Below are 15,329 nucleotides of genomic sequence, written 5' to 3' on the forward strand. Positions count from 1 at the left end.
CTGCACTGCACGGCTCCGCGCCAACTAACCTCGCTAACCACGAATCTGGACAAAATGCTCCGCACACCTCGCACACGCGAAAACGCGGCACGGCAAGCACCGAGCACTGCCCGCAAACCTCCCGCAAACCGAACAGGCACGACAAAACCGTCCAAACGCCGTAATAAACGTTTAAAATACTCGGGGTGGTCGAACACCGCGACCTGTCACTCGGCACAGCACTCTGCAGTCCTCTGGGCTTCCTGGAATGTCCTCGAGCCCGCAAAAGGGCTCGGTTTCTTCAGGAAGGGTTGCCGAAGACTCCTCGCACACGCGAAGCACAAAATAGCACGCGAAAGCACGAAAAATCGAACGAACAGTTAGGCGGGCTAACCACTTTGTGGCGAACACGGCCGCGCCGAAGCGGCGAACATGCAACGCAAATAAAATTGCCGTGTACGCCCCGTACACGCAATTACACGACAAACTCGCAAAGACGCGACACTAACACGGTAATTAGCCCGCACGCGAAACGCATAAAAGCAAAAGCGACAATATAAACCGCGAAAAGGCGAGTGACCTTGACCTGTCACGAGCACACGCGGATGCTAAAATTGGCTTTCCGGAATGTCCAGCGTGCACCGAAAGGGCACGGATTCCTCGGAAGAGCTCAATAAACACGTCACGAACTCCCGAAAACCGAAAATTGACCGCAAACGCGATATCTAACGCGCGCGATTTGGCGGGCTAACCAACAAAATGGCCGGCGCGTCACCTCGACACTGAAAACAACGAAATCTCGGATTTCCGCCGGAATTCCGGCAAAACTTGACAAGATTCGTGACGAGCGCATCGAAATACACGAACTGGGTACAAAACGCAACCCGAAAACCGGATTATAAAGGCCAGATAACACTTCGAGTACGGAGCGCATCAGAGACAGGTCCGTTGGCCTCGAGGCATCCACCAAGCCAACCTTTTTTTTTTTTTTTTTTTTTCGGAGGAGGAACCCGTCATGGGCCCCCTCGCTCCCCTTGGGCGGGGTGCGAGGGGAGTGTGAGACTCTTACTCACTAAACCTACCTCCGTCTGCCAACCCTGGCTGTATGGGGCGCGAGATCGGCCTAACGGCACTTCGTTCGCGCCCCACGTTGCCCGGTGTACGTCCCTAGCGCCGGTGCGCTGCCCTTTCGGGCCCTAATCCCCACCCGCGGTGCGTGGCAGACCACCGCTCCGCGGGGACCTCCCCTCTCTGTGTTGAGGGGAGGTTTTAGGGCGACGGCCGACGCTCCCAAGTCGGCCCTCGCCCACCCGTCCCCGATACTCCCCGTTGGGGGTCAAGGAGTCCTCGGACCCCTCGACGATGACGGCCCGGGCAGATGCCCCGACGACCAGTCACCCGAGTGCCCGGGCAAATGCCCCGCCGACACTCCGCCCCCAACGGGGGTCACGCGCCTGCAGCCCCGACTCCACCCGAGTCGGGGCCCTTCCCCGCGACTCCGGAGGGAGGTCACCGCGACCTCCCTCCCGAGTCTCCACCCCCCTGCTCCTCGCACTCCCGCCCCGAACGCGATGAGGGGGCCGCCGGCGCCATTAAGGCGCCCCGCGGCCCCCCCGCCGTCATCCGTGGCCGGGACCCCTCCGGCCGACTCCCGGTCGGCGCTCGCGCTCGGCCTCCTCCTTCCGCAGCATCACCTGCTCGCAGAAGAAGGAGACCGCCCTCCAGTTCCTCTCGCTCCCGACCATCCTCCTCATGACGGTCGGCAGCGAGAGGTCCTCCCCTACCATGTCTTTAAGGACACGGCGTTCCTCACCCCACGCCGCGCACTCGGCTAGGGTGTGGTCCGCCGTGTCCCTCTCCGCCCCGCAATGGTGGCAGTGCGGCCCGCGCTCCTTCCCGATACGACACAGGAACTCCCCGAAGCATCCGTGTCCGGAGAGAACCTGTGTCGTCCTGTAGGTCAACGTCCCCCATCCTCTGTCCACCCACTCGCAGAGGATGGGCTGGACGGCCCCGGCGACCCTCCGACCCGATTCGCCCGGGTCGGCGAGTCGCCGCTGCCACTTCAGCAGCACCGCTCTCCTCCCCTGCTCCCTCAGGGCCCCCTTTGCCCTGGCCGTCAACACCACACCCCTCTCCCGCAGGTCCCGCCGGCGGACGTACGCGTTAGCGTGTCCCTCCGCCAGCAGGTCCACGGGGGGTGCCCGCCAGGGCCAGCGCCGCTCGGTGAGAGACGGTGCGGTACGCCCTCACGACCCTCCCGGCCAGCCGCCTCTCGGCCGCCCTCACCACCTGGAGGGCCCGCCGGGAGGCCGCGAGGTCCTCCGCCCACACCGGCGCCCCGTACAGGGCGATCGACCGCACCGCTCCCACCAGCAAGCGGCGCACTCGCGTCTCCGGGCCCCCGAGGTTCGGGAGGAGGCGACTCAGCGCGTTGGTCGCCCCCTCCAGCCTCGGCACCAGCCCGCTGAAGTGTTCCCCGAAGGACCAGGTGCCGTCCAGGGTGAGGCCAAGATACTTCATCTTGGTCCCCACCGGGACGCTGACCCCGCCGACTCGTATCTCGGCCGGAGGCGGCAGACCCCGGCGATGGTCGAAAAAGAACATCGCCTGGGTCTTCTGCGGCGCCACCTCCAGCCCAGCCTCCCTGATGGCGCGGACCACCACCGCCACCGCCAACTCCGCCAGGCCGGACGCCTCCCCCCAGCTCGGACCCTCGGCCATCACGCAGGTGTCGTCGGCGTAACACCTCACGTGACAGCCGGGCGGCAGAAGGACGCGCGTGACCCGCTCGTACGCGAGCCTCCACAGGTGCGGTCCGAGGACCGACCCCTGCGGCACGCCGCGCTCCACCTCGCGGGTCCTGGTGCGCCCGTCCCGGTCGACCCACTCCAGCGACCTGTCCCGGAAGTACTCCAGGATCACCCTCGCGAGGTAGGGAGGGAGGAGCTGCGCGCGCATCTCCTCCACTATCACTCCCCAAGGGAGGGAGTTGAAGGCGTTCACTATGTCCAGTGACACCGCCACCACAACTCCCCCCTCGAGACAGCGGCCTCCGTGAGGGCCCTCACACTCAACACGGCGTCCACCGTGGAGCGGCCCTCCCGGAAGCCGAACTGTCTCTCCTCCTCACCCGGAGCACCCCCGGGCAGGTGCCGGACGAGACGGCCCGCTATCACCCGCTCGAACAGCTTGCCGATCTCGTCCAGCAAGCATATCGGCCGGAACTTGCGCACCGCCGCCGCGTCTCCTCCGCCGCCTTCGGGATGAGGACCAGCTTGCCCTCTTCCAAGCCGCGGGGAAGCGTCCCTCCCCAGGCACCGCTCGAAGAGCGCCCTCACTCTCGGGGCCAGGACCTCCATCGCGAGGGCCCAGACCCGGCTGGGAATCCCGTCCGGCCCCGGGGCCCGTTGGCCCCGCAGCCGGCGCAGGATCCCCGCCCACTCCTCCGGACCGATCCCCGGTATCTCCTGGGGCCGCTCGGAGGTCATCCACTCCGGGGGTCCCGGGCACCCGCCTCCCGCCGGGAAGAGGGTGTCCAGGACCCCGCGCAGCTCCAGGGGATCCATCTCCTCCGTCTCCGGGGGCGTCCATTGCCGCAACTTGCCCATCACGAGCCGGTACGGACGCCCCCAGGGATCGCCCTCCACGGACCGGAGGAGCTCCTCCCAGGCCCTCGCCTTGGCGTCCCTGATCGCCGCCCTCAGGGAGCTCCGTCTCTCCTGGAGCTCCCCGTAGCGCGCGTCCACCTCCGCCGCCGTCCCCCGGCGACGGGCGCGGGAGAAGCGGCGCCAGGCGCGCCCCGATGCGCGCCGCAGCTCCGCCAATCCCGCGCTCCACCAGTAGGTGGGCCGTCGCCGAGGCCGGCCGGCCCGGGGCATCGCAAAGTCGCACGCCTGCGTCACGATGTCCCCGAGCCAGCCGGCCTCCTCCTCCACCGTGCCCTCCGGCCTCTCCGGCCACGTGGACGCGAGCAGGGCGGCGACCAGTCTGTCGCCAGACAGCCCCTTGAGCGCCCATCTCCGCGGTCGGGGTCCGCCCGTCCCCCGTTGGCGGGGGGCGGAGCCCGAGGGCGGAGACACCACCATAGACACGTATCTATGGTCGGACAGCGTCTCCACCCCCGACAGCACCCTCCACCCCGACACCCGACGCGCGAGGGCCGGAGATGCCCAGGTCAGATCGACCACGGACTCCCCCGCCCACCGCACGCAGGTGCTGTCCGAGCCCACGTTCAACAAATGCAGGCCCAGACCCGCCGCCCAGTCCGCCAGCACCGCGCCCTTCGCGTCCGGCCGCCGGGAACCCCAGAGCGCGGACTTCGCATTGAAGTCCCCGGCGACCAACAACAGGCCGCGGGGGTGCCGAACTATGCACCCCCCCAGCCTGTCCAGGAACCCCTCGTACTCGGCGAGACTCAGGCTCGGGGACACGTAGACCCCGACCACGGTGATGCCTCCCCACTGCGCCGCCACGAACTCCCCCCCGACCTCCAACACTCGGAGGGGAGGGGAGCCCGCGGCGTCGCCGCGCCCGATCGCGACGAGGCCCCCCCGCCGACGGCCCAACTGGGGCTGTCCGCGGGGGGCCTGAAGGGCTCCGCCGCGATGCCCAACGCGTAACCGCGCTCCGCCAGGCTCTGGAGGAAAAGATCCTGAGCCCGGCGGGCGCGGTTAAGGTTGGCCTGGAGGACCTGGCCCGCCATTACTCCACGTCCATGGCGGGCTCCTCCAGGCCCCTCGCACCATCGTCGTCCTTTTCCTCCGCCTTCTTCTTCCCCATGGAGCGGGTCACCCGTCGGGGCTTCGGCTCCTCCTCCCGCGGAGGAGCCGGCCCTCCCTTGTCCCCATCAGCAGGCGTCGGCTCCAGCGCCGCGCCCGCCGACGGGGCCGCCTGTCTGGGAGCCGGAGAGGCGACCCTTTGCGGGCGGGGAGCGGCCTCCGTCGGCCGCGCCCCTCCCTGGGCCGCCGTCTCCGAACCCCTTTGCACCCCACTTTTCCCTCCCTTGGAGGGCGGAGCACAGGCCGCGCTACCCAGCCTGTGGTCCGCCCTCCTGCCGAGACCCGTGCACAGAGGGCACTTCGGGTCAGCGGCGCATCCGCGCGCCCGATGACCCGCCGCGCCACACCTGTAGCACAGGTCTCGGCGGTCCTCGCGACTGGGGCACGTCGCTTGCACGTGCCCCTTCGCCAGGCACCTATAACACATCAAGGGCCTGGGCTCCAGCACAGTTATCGGTGCCCAGGCCCAGCCCACTCTGATCCTGCCCAGGTCGGCGACCTTTCCGCCGGCCTGCGCAGGAAGCCTGATCCAAGAGGTCCCCAGACCGTCCGGGGACCTCTGGATCAGCCCCACCTCGATGTCGCGGGGGTCGCAGCCTCCTGCGGCTGCCACCGCCCGCGCCACGGACTCTGCGGTAGCCGCGTCGTCCAGTCGCCGGACGCGCAACTCCGCCTTCTTGAGGGGTCGGGTGACCCTTACACCCGACCCCTCAAAAACCTTCTCTAAGCGGGAGGCCAGCTCGTCCGCCTTGGTGGCGGACTCCGGCCCCGGGATCTCGTAAATGAGGGCCCCCGTCAGGGCCCTCCTCACTCGCGGCGCGGCGATCCCCAGGGCGTCGATGTCCACGCCCTTCTGCGCCTTCTCCACGGCCCCCTTGTAGTCGCCGTCGGCTGCCGTGATGACCACGGCCGCCGTCTTGGGCGACTTAGGGGGCTTCGGCCCCTTCGCGCCGGGTCGACCGCCGGGCGGGGAGGGTTTGCCCGTCGCGGGTTTGCCCCCCCCGCTGGCCCCCCTGCCTGGGGCGGGTTTGCCCGGCACGGGTTTGCCCTTACCCGCGGGGGCCGGTGGCTGGGCGGTTGGCCTCGCGGCCCTCCTGCCCACCACCTTCGACCACGGCTGCTCCTCCTCGCTGGCTGGAACCCGGCTGGCCGGGCCGGCCACCGCCGAACTGGGCCGCTGCTCTGCCGGAGGGGGGTTAAGGGCGGGCGGGGCTCCGCTCGCCCCACCACCCCCCTTCTTGCCCTTCTTCTTCTTCTTCGCCGTCCCGCCGTTGCCTGGCTCCTCCGGTCCTGTTTGGGAGGTCGGCTCCGCTCCCTCTCTCGCGCCGCGCCTCACCAGGGGCGCCACCGCCTCCGCGACGATCCGCGAAACCATGGTCCCCATGGAGGCCATAATTCTGGCCTCCATGGCGACCAGGGGGTCCTCCCTTTCGGCGGAGGACCTCCCCCTTCTGCGGCGTCAGGGGGGAGGCTGGTTGACTCCGCCGAGGAGCCCGGCGACGTCGGAGGCAGGACTCCGGACCGAGACCACCCGCAGAAGGGGGGAGGTTCCTCCCGCCGAAAGGGAGGACCCCTGGTCGCCATGGAGGCCAGAATTATGGCCTCCATGGGGACCATGGTCTCGCGGATCGTCGCGGAGGCGGTGGCGCCCCTGGTTAGGCGCGGCGCGAGAGAGGGAGCGAGCCGCCCCAAGCAGGACCGGAGGACAGGCAACGGCGGGACGGCAAGAAGAAGAAGAAGGAAGAAGGGGGGTGGTGGGGCGAGCGGAGCCCCGCCGCCCTTAACCCCCTCCGGCAGAGCAGCGGCCCAGTTCGGCGGTGGCGGCCCGGCAGCCGGTTCCAGCCGCGAGGAGGAGCAGCCGTGGTCGAAGGTGGTGGGCAGGAGGGCCGCGAGGCCAACCGCCCAGCCACCGGCCCCGCGGGTAAGGGCAAACCCGTGCGGGCAAACCCGCCCCAGGTAGGGGGGCCAGCGGGGGGGGCAAACCCGCGACGGGCAAACCCTCCCCGCCCGGCGGTCGACCCGGCGCGAAGGGGCCGAAGCCCCCTAAGTCGCCCAAGACGGCGGCCGTGTCATCACGGCAGCCGACGGCGACTACAAGGGGCCGTGGAGAAGGCGCAGAAGGGCGTGGACATCGACGCCCTGGGGATCGCCGCGCCGCGAGTGAGGAGGGCCCTGACGGGGCCCTCATTTACGAGATCCCGGGCCGGAGTCCGCCACCAAGGCGGACGAGCTGGCCTCCCGCTTAGAGAAGGTTTTGAGGGGTCGGGTGTAAGGGTCACCCGACCCCTCAAGAAGGCGGAGTTGCGCGTCCGGCGACTGGACGACGCGGCTACCGCAGAGTCCGTGGCCGGGCGGTGGCAGCCGCAGGAGGCTGCGACCCCCGCGACATCGAGGTGGGCTGATCCAGAGGTCCCGGACGGTCTGGGGACCTCTTGGATCAGGCTTCCTGCGCAGGCCGGCGGAAAGGCCGACCTGGGCAGGATCAGAGTGGGCTGGGCCTGGGCACCGATAACTGTGCTGGAGCCCAGGCCCTTGATGTGTTATAGGTGCCTGGCGAAGGGGCACGTGCAAGCGACGTGCCCCAGTCGCGAGGACCGCCGAGACCTGTGCTACAGGTGTGGCGCGGCGGGTCATCGGGCGCGCGGATGCGCCGCTGACCCGAAGTGCCCTCTGTGCACGGGTCTCGGCAGGAGGGCGGACCACAGGCTGGGTAGCGCGGCCTGTGCTCCGCCCTCCAAGGGAGGGAAAAGTGGGGTTCAAAGGGGGTCGGAGACGGCGGCCCAGGGAGGAGCGCGGCCGACGGAGGCCGCTCCCCGCCCGCAAAGGGTCGCCTCTCCGGCTCCCAGACAGGCGGCCCCGTCGGCGGGCGCGGCGCTGGAGCCGACGCCTGCTGATGGGGACAAGGGAGGGCCGGCTCCTCCGCGGGAGGAGGAGCCGAAGCCCCGACGGGTGACCCGCTCCATGGGGAAGAAGAAGGCGGAGGAGAAGGACGACGATGGTGCGAGGGGCCTGGAGGAGCCCGCCATGGACGTGGAGTAATGGCGGGCCAGGTCCTCCAGGCCAACCTTAACCGCGCCCGCCGGGCGCAGGATCTTTTCCTCCAGAGCCTGGCGGAGCGCGGTTACGCGTTGGGGATCGCGGCGGAGCCCTTCAGGCCCCCGCGGACAGCCCCAGTTGGGCCGTCGGCGGGGGGGGCCTCGTCGCGATCGTGCGCGGCGCCGCCGCGGGCTCCCCTCCCCTCCGAGTGTTGGAGGTCGGGGGGGAGTTCGTGGCGGCGCAGTGGGGAGGCATCACCGTGGTCGGGGTCTACGTGTCCCCGAGCCTGAGTCTCGCCGAGTACGAGGGGTTCCTGGACAGGCTGGGGGGTGCATAGTTCGGCACCCCCGCGGCCTGTGTTGGTCGCCGGGGACTTCAATGCGAAGTCCGCGCTCTGGGGTTCCCGGCGGCCGGACGCGAAGGGCGCGGTGCTGGCGGACTGGGCGGCGGGTCTGGGCCTGCATTTGTTGAACGTGGGCTCGGACAGCACCTGCGTGCGGTGGGCGGGGGAGTCCGTGGTCGATCTGACCTGGGCATCTCCGCCCTCGCGCGTCGGGTGTCGGGGTGGAGGGTGTGTCGGGGGTGGAGACGCTGTCGGACCATAGATACGTGTCTATGGTGGTGTCTCCGCCCTCGGGCTCCGCCCCCCGCCAACGGGGGACGGGCGGACCCCGACCGCGGAGATGGGCGCTCAAGGGGCTGTCTGGTGACAGACTGGTCGCCGCCCTGCTCGCGTCCACGTGGCCGGAGAGGCCGCAGGGCACGGTGGAGGAGGAGGCCGGCTGGCTCGGGGACATCGTGACGCAGGCGTGCGACTTTGCGATGCCCCGGGCCGGCCGGCCTCGGCGACGGCCCACCTACTGGTGGAGCGCGGGATTGGCGGAGCTGCGGCGCGCATCGGGGCGCGCCTGGCGCCGCTTCTCCCGCGCCCGTCGCCGGGGGACGGCGGCGGAGGTGGACGCGCGCTACGGGGAGCTCCAGGAGAGACGGAGCTCCCTGAGGGCGGCGATCAGGGACGCCAAGGCGAGGGCCTGGGAGGAGCTCCTCCGGTCCGTGGAGGGCGATCCCTGGGGGCGTCCGTACCGGCTCGTGATGGGCAAGTTGCGGCAATGGACGCCCCCGGAGACGGAGGAGATGGATCCCCTGGAGCTGCGCGGGGTCCTGGACACCCTCTTCCCGGCGGGAGGCGGGTGCCCGGGACCCCGGAGTGGATGACCTCCGAGCGGCCCCAGGAGATACCGGGGATCGGTCCGGAGGAGTGGGCGGGGATCCTGCGCCGGCTGCGGGGCCAACGGGCCCCGGGGCCGGACGGGATTCCCAGCCGGGTCTGGGCCCTCGCGATGGAGGTCCTGGCCCCGAGAGTGAGGGCGCTCTTCGAGCGATGCCTGGAGGAGGGACGCTTCCCCGCGGCTTGGAAGAGGGCGAAGTTGGTCCTCATCCCGAAAGGCGGCGGAGGAGACGCGGCGGCGGTGCGCAAGTTCCGGCCGATATGCTTGCTGGACGAGATCGGCAAGCTGTTCGAGCGGGTGATAGCGGGCCGTCTCGTCCGGCACCTGCCCGGGGGTGCTCCGGGTGAGGAGGAGAGACAGTTCGGCTTCCGGGAGGGCCGCTCCACGGTGGACGCCGTGTTGAGTGTGAGGGCCCTCACGGAGGCCGCTGTCTCGAGGGGGGAGTTGTGGTGGCGGTGTCGCTAGACATAGTGAACGCCTTCAACTCCCTCCCTTGGGGAGTGATAGTGGAGGAGATGCGCGCGCAGCTCCTCCCTCCCTACCTCGCGAGGGTGATCCTGGAGTACTTCCGGGACAGGTCGCTGGAGTGGGTCGACCGGGACGGGCGCACCAGGACCCGCGAGGTGGAGCGCGGCGTGCCGCAGGGGTCGGTCCTCGGACCGCACCTGTGGAGGCTCGCGTACGAGCGGGTCACGCGCGTCCTTCTGCCGCCCGGCTGTCACGTGAGGTGTTACGCCGACGACACCTGCGTGATGGCCGAGGGTCCGAGCTGGGGGAGGCGTCCGGCCTGGCGGAGTTGGCGGTGGCGGTGGTGGTCCGCGCCATCAGGGAGGCTGGGCTGGAGGTGGCGCCGCAGAAGACCCAGGCGATGTTCTTTTTCGACCATCGCCGGGGTCTGCCGCCTCCGGCCGAGATACGGGTCGGCGGGGTCAGCGTCCCGGTGGGGACCAAGATGAAGTATCTTGGCCTCACCCTGGACGGCACCTGGTCCTTCGGGGAGCACTTCGGCGGGCTGGCGCCGAGGCTGGAGGGGGCGACCAACGCGCTGAGTCGCCTCCTCCCGAACCTCGGGGGCCCGGAGACGCGAGTGCGCCGCTTGCTGGTGGGAGCGGTGCGGTCGATCGCCCTGTACGGGGCCCGGTGTGGGCGGAGGACCTCGCGGCCTCCCGGCGGGCCCTCCAGGTGGTGAGGGCGGCCGAGAGGCGGCTGGCCGGGAGGGTCGTGAGGGCGTACCGCACCGTCTCTCACCGAGCGGCGCTGGCCCTGGCGGGCACCCCCCCCGTGGAGCTGCTGGCGGAGGGACACGCTAACGCGTACCTCCGCCGGCGGGACCTGCGGGAGAGGGGTGTGGTGCTGACGGCCAGGGCAAAGGGGGCCCTGAGGAGCAGGGGAGGAGGGCGGTGCTGCTGAAGTGGCAGCGGCGACTCGCCGACCCGGGTGAATCGGGTCGGAGGGTCGCCGGGGCCGTCCAGCCCATCCTCTGCGAGTGGGTGGACAGAGGATGGGGACGTTGACCTACAGGACGACACAGGTTCTCTCCGGACACGGATGCTTCGGGGAGTTCCTGTGTCGTATCGGGAAGGAGCGCGGACCGCACTGCCACCATTGCGGGGCGGAGAGGGACACGGCGGACCACACCCTAGCCGAGTGCGCGGCATGGGGTGAGGAACGCCGTGTCCTTAAAGACGTGGTAGGGGAGGACCTCTCGCTGCCGACCGTCATGAGGAAGATGGTCGGGAGCGAGAGGAACTGGAGGGCGGTCTCCTCCTTCTGCGAGCAGGTGATGCTGCGGAAGGAGGAGGCCGAGCGCGAGCGCCGACCGGGAGTCGGCCGGAGGGGTCCCGGCCACGGATGACGGCGGGGGGCCGCGGGGCGCCTTAATGGCGCCGGCGGCCCCCTCGTCGCGTCCGGGGCGGGAGTGCGAGGAGCAGGGGGGTGGAGACTCGGGAGGGAGGTCGCGGAGACCTTCCTCCGGAGTCGCGGGGAAGGGCCCCGACTCGGGTGGAGTCGGGGCTGCAGGCGCGTGACCCCCGTTGGGGGCAGAGTGTCGGCGGGGCATTTGCCCGGGCACTCGGGTGACTGGTCGTCGGGGCATCTGCCCGGGCCGTCATCGTCGAGGGGTCCGAGGACTCCTTGACCCCCAACGGGGAGTATCGGGGACGGGTGGGCGAGGGCCGACTTGGGAGCGTCGGCCGTCGCCCTAAAACCTCCCCTCGACAGAGAGGGGTGGTCCCCGCGGAGCGGTGGTCTGCCACGCACCGCGGGTGGGGATTAGGGCCCGAAAGGGCAGCGCACCGGCGCTAGGGACGTATACCGGGCATCGTGGGGCGCGAACGAAGTGCCGTTTGGCCGATCTCGCGCCCCATACAGCCAGGGTTGGCAGACGGAGATAGGTTTAGTGAGTATGAGTCTCACACTCCCCTCGCACCCCGCCCAAGGGGAGCGAGGGGGCCCATGACGGGTTCCTCCTCCGAAAAAAAAAAAAAAAAAAAAAGGTTAGGTGCCCTCCCCCCCAGGGGCTGCATGATACGCTCTGCAGTACGGGTCTGACGCACCCGGGGTCCCGAGTCCCTCCAGGGGTCCGGCTGTTTGGGCGGCGGCTGGACACGGGTTTGACGCACCCGGAGTCCCGAGTCCTCCTCAGGGGCTGCACGATACGCTCTGCAGTACGGGTCTAACGCACCCGAGGTTCCCGAGTTCCCTCAAGGGCTGCATGATACGCTCTGCAGTACGGGTCTGACCCACCCGGGGGTACCTGAGTCCCGCAGGGCACTGCGTGCTTCGGCATGCAGTGACGGGCGTAGCGCACCCGCGGACCTTAGCTAAGGCGTGGTGGGGGGACTCCCGGGGATGCGGTTCGTGGCGCGGACAAAAGGCTGGCCCCGGGAGTCCCCAAGAGGGGTCGGCGACGGACGGGCCCGCCGAACATCTGGCGGGCGTCGGGGGTCCGGGCGCGGCTCGCGGCGGGCGTGGCGGGGAGAGACCGTGGTGGGGGCGTTGACCCGCGCCCCCGCCCCTCCCGCGTCAACCCGTGCCGCCGGCCGCGGGCCGCGTGGACCGAAGGAGGAGGGTGGGCGGCCGCCGGAGGCGACGATGATGGCGGTCGCCACCCCTACCCCCGGGTATCCGGTGTGGGGTGGCGGGGCACCTCCGGAGGGAGGTGCCCCCTCATGTGGAGCCTTTGGGAGGCCCGGCCCGAAAGGGCCAGCGCACTCGTCCCCCCGGGGGGGGGCCGGGGCGGGGGGGGGGCGGTGGGATCGCATGGAGTTGTCCGGCTCCCTCTGCGCTCCCTCCGTCCCCCTCTTGCTGTCGCTGCTCCTCGTCGGTTGGGGCGGGCGCGCAGTGGGTGCCCCAGGCGGGCGGGTAACTGGATCGGCGGGGTACTTGCCCGGATCCCTTGCCCTGCGCGTCTCGGGGTAGGCCCCTTCGGGGCGGTGTTGGGGCGTCCGGCGGTGGTGCGGCTGTGCGTGATGGCGCGGGGGCGGTCGGGGCGGGCCCGAAGACGAGGAGTACAGTCACGGGCCCGCGCTGACTGCGTGAGGTGCCCTCTACGGCGGCAGCGCCCCGCCGGCGACGTCAGGGGGTGCGCTGCGGCGGAAGCTCCGGCGCACCTCCAACTGGTGGGGATTCGGACGGGCGACAGGGTGTCCTTTTTCCGACACTCTGGGGGGCGGTCTTGCGGAATGCAGACCGTTCCCACACGACGCCGTCGGGGCTTTTGCCCTGGCGTTTTGTTCGCTCGACCGAATCCATTGCCGAAGGTCCAGGGAATCGTTCGTCCTTGGGAATTGCGGTACGTGGGGAACGGGGGCGACCTTCGGGCCCCGCGAGGGAAGGGGGGCCTGGTCGGATGACGGGGTGCCTTTATCAAAGCACCCCAGGGGCTAAGCCTGCGGGAATCGCGGCGGCTCCCCTCCATCACTCCGGCGGGGCATTTGCCCGGGAGTGGGGGGTCACTCGGCCAGGCACGCGCGTTCGGAAGCGTTCGCGTACAGCGGGTCGCGGCTGGGGCTGAGTGCCGGCGGGGTATTTGCCCGGGCACTCGGGTGGTTGACCGGCGGGGCCTTTGCCCGGGTCTCTCCACCGTCGCTGGATCTTCAGGGATCCGGCGACTCTCAATCGCGACGATGGGATGGAAGGGCGGGCGTTGAGTTGGGATCCTCAACGCCCGTCCAAAAACCACCCCCTATGTGTGGGTGGTCTCCGGGGAGCGATGGCGTGCCTCGCTCCTCGGAGGGGGACGGGCCCGCTATTCAGCGGGCAGTACGGCTGTGGTACTGACAACCGTCATACCAGGTGGAGGATACGTGGGGCTCGGAGATATACCGTATGGTGATGCCTGGGCCTCACCTGCTTTCCACCAGGGTTGGCATGCGGAAGGTGGTTTAGTGAGTATGAGTCTCACACTCCCCTCGCACTTCGCCCAAGGGGTGCGAGGGGCCCATGACGGGTTCCCTTCCATAACAAAAAAAAAAAAAAAAAAGGTTAGGTGCCCTCAGGGGTCCGGCCGCCTCCCGCCGGCGGCTGGATACGGGTCTTAGCGAACCCGGGGTTACCCGAGCTACTTCAGGGATCCGGCCGTCTGCGCCCGGATGGCTGGATGCGGGTCTGGCACACCCGACGGTCCCGAGCTACCTCAGGGGCTGCATGATTCGCTCTGCAGTACGGGTTTTGGCGAGCCCGAGGTTCCCGAGCTACCTCAGGGGCTGCATGATTCGCTCTGCAGTACGGGTTTGGCGAGCCCGAGGTTCCCGACCAAGGGCGGCTTGCCGCCGGGGAGGACGGCCCGTCGGGGTTCGGATTCGCGCGCGAGGTCCTACGGGAAGGCCCCGGCGGGCCAAAGAGGTGTCGGAGGAAGGACGGGCCCGCCCGACCATCTGGGCGGGCGAGTGCCCGGGCGGGGCCTCTGCTCGGCGGGGCGGGGGAGGATCCAGGGGGGTCCGTTGACTCGCGGCCCTCCCCCCCTCGCCAACCCGCGCCGCCGGGCGTGGGCCCTGCGGGGCACAAGTTGGAGGAGGAGGAGGCGGCCGCGGAGGAAACAATGATGGCGGTCGCTCCCCCACCCCCGGGTATCCGGGGTGGGGCGGCGGGGGCAGCGGAGTTCTGCCCCGATTGAGCGGGCCCAGGGGAGGGCCGGACCCGTCGAGAACGGGTCGGCGGGGCGTGCCCCGGCGGGGGGTTCCGGCGTGGGGGGGGGTGGTGGATGCGCATGGAAGTTGTCCCCCTCCCTCTGCGTCTCCAGCGCTCCCCCCCTGGCTGTCGGGGCCCCTTGCCGGTTGTGGCGCTCGTGCCTGGTGCCGCGGGCGCGGACGGGGTGGGTCGGCGGGCATGTGCCCGGACGCATCCCCGACGTGTTCGCGGCAGGCCGCCTGGGGCGGCGGTGGAGTGGCGCCGAGGGTGGGGCCGCGGTGGGGCGACGCCTGGGGCGGCATGGGGCCGGGCCGAGGAGTACAGGCCCGGGCCCCCTCTGCTGCTCCCGGTGTTCCCCCCGGTGCGGCGGCCTCGCCTCCGCGGCCCGGCGTGGGCCCGGCGACCCATGGGACGGGTCGCTGGGCTCGGCAGAGAGGGGAACTCGGCGGGGACAGGGTGCCTTTATCCAAGCACCTGGGGGCAGGTCTGCGGGGTACGCGGACCGCCCTCACGCGTGCCGCCGTCGGGGCTTTTGCCGGGCGCGCGCGGGGTTCGCCCGCCGGAGTTAGCGTGGGCGGGTGCAGGGGGGTGTGTCGGCGGGGCGTGTGCCCGGACGCACCTCCCGGCGCGCTCTGGGGCGGGCCGCCTGGCGGTGGCGGTGGAGTGGCGCCGAGAATGGGGCCGCCGCGTGGGGCGACGCCTGGGGCGGCATGGGGCCGGCCGAGGAGTACAGCCCGGTCCCCCCTCTGCTGCTCCTGGGTGTTCCCCGGTGCGGCGGCCTCGCCCACGGAAGCGCCGGCGTGGGCCGGCGACCCCGAAGAGGGATCGCTGGGCTCACGTGGAGAGGGGAACTCGGGCGGGTGACAGGGTGCCTTTATCCAAGCACCCTGGGGGCAGGTCTGCGGGTACGCGGACCGCCCTCACGCCGTGCCGCCTCGGGGATTTGCCCGGGCGCGCGCGGTGTTCATCCCGGAGCAAAGGTGGGCCTCGGGTGGAGGCGGAGAGGTGGGACTCGGGAGGGAGGTCGGGAGACCTCCCTCCGGATCGTAAGGAAGGGCCCCGACTCGGGTGGAGTTGGGGCTGCAGGCGCGTGACCCCCGTCGGGGGCAGAGTGTCGGCGGGCTTTTGCCCGGGCACTCGGGTGATTGGTCGTCGGGGCATCTGCCCGGGCCGT

At 70.5% G+C, this 15,329-nt stretch overlaps 2 protein-coding genes across 2 annotated transcripts; one reads left to right on the forward strand and one right to left on the reverse strand.

Annotated features, from left to right (window-relative positions):
- Positions 1-4,683: 4,683 nt before the first annotated feature.
- Positions 4,684-6,168, reverse strand: LOC113561596 (collagen alpha-1(I) chain-like). Its single transcript, XM_026968104.1, has one exon. It carries the CDS (start codon positions 6,166-6,168, stop codon positions 4,684-4,686), a length of 1,485 nt encoding a protein of 494 aa, XP_026823905.1.
- Positions 6,169-14,353: 8,185 nt separating this feature from the next.
- On the forward strand, positions 14,354-15,019 carry LOC113561597 (translation initiation factor IF-2-like). Its single transcript, XM_026968105.1, has one exon. The coding sequence runs from the start codon at positions 14,354-14,356 to the stop codon at positions 15,017-15,019; it is 666 nt and encodes a 221-aa protein (XP_026823906.1).
- Positions 15,020-15,329: the final 310 nt, after the last annotated feature.

This window comes from Ooceraea biroi, chromosome 3 (assembly GCF_003672135.1).
Source record: "Ooceraea biroi isolate clonal line C1 chromosome 3, Obir_v5.4, whole genome shotgun sequence".
Classification (NCBI taxonomy): domain Eukaryota; kingdom Metazoa; phylum Arthropoda; class Insecta; order Hymenoptera; family Formicidae; genus Ooceraea; species Ooceraea biroi.

Bases quoted from the DNA above. Each gene is read 5' to 3' on its own strand.
- LOC113561597 (XM_026968105.1), top strand. From the start codon at position 14,354: ATGTGCCCGGACGCATCCCCGACGTGTTCGCGGCAGGCCGCCTGGGGC.
- LOC113561596 (XM_026968104.1), bottom strand. From the start codon at position 6,168: ATGGAGGCCAGAATTATGGCCTCCATGGGGACCATGGTTTCGCGGATC.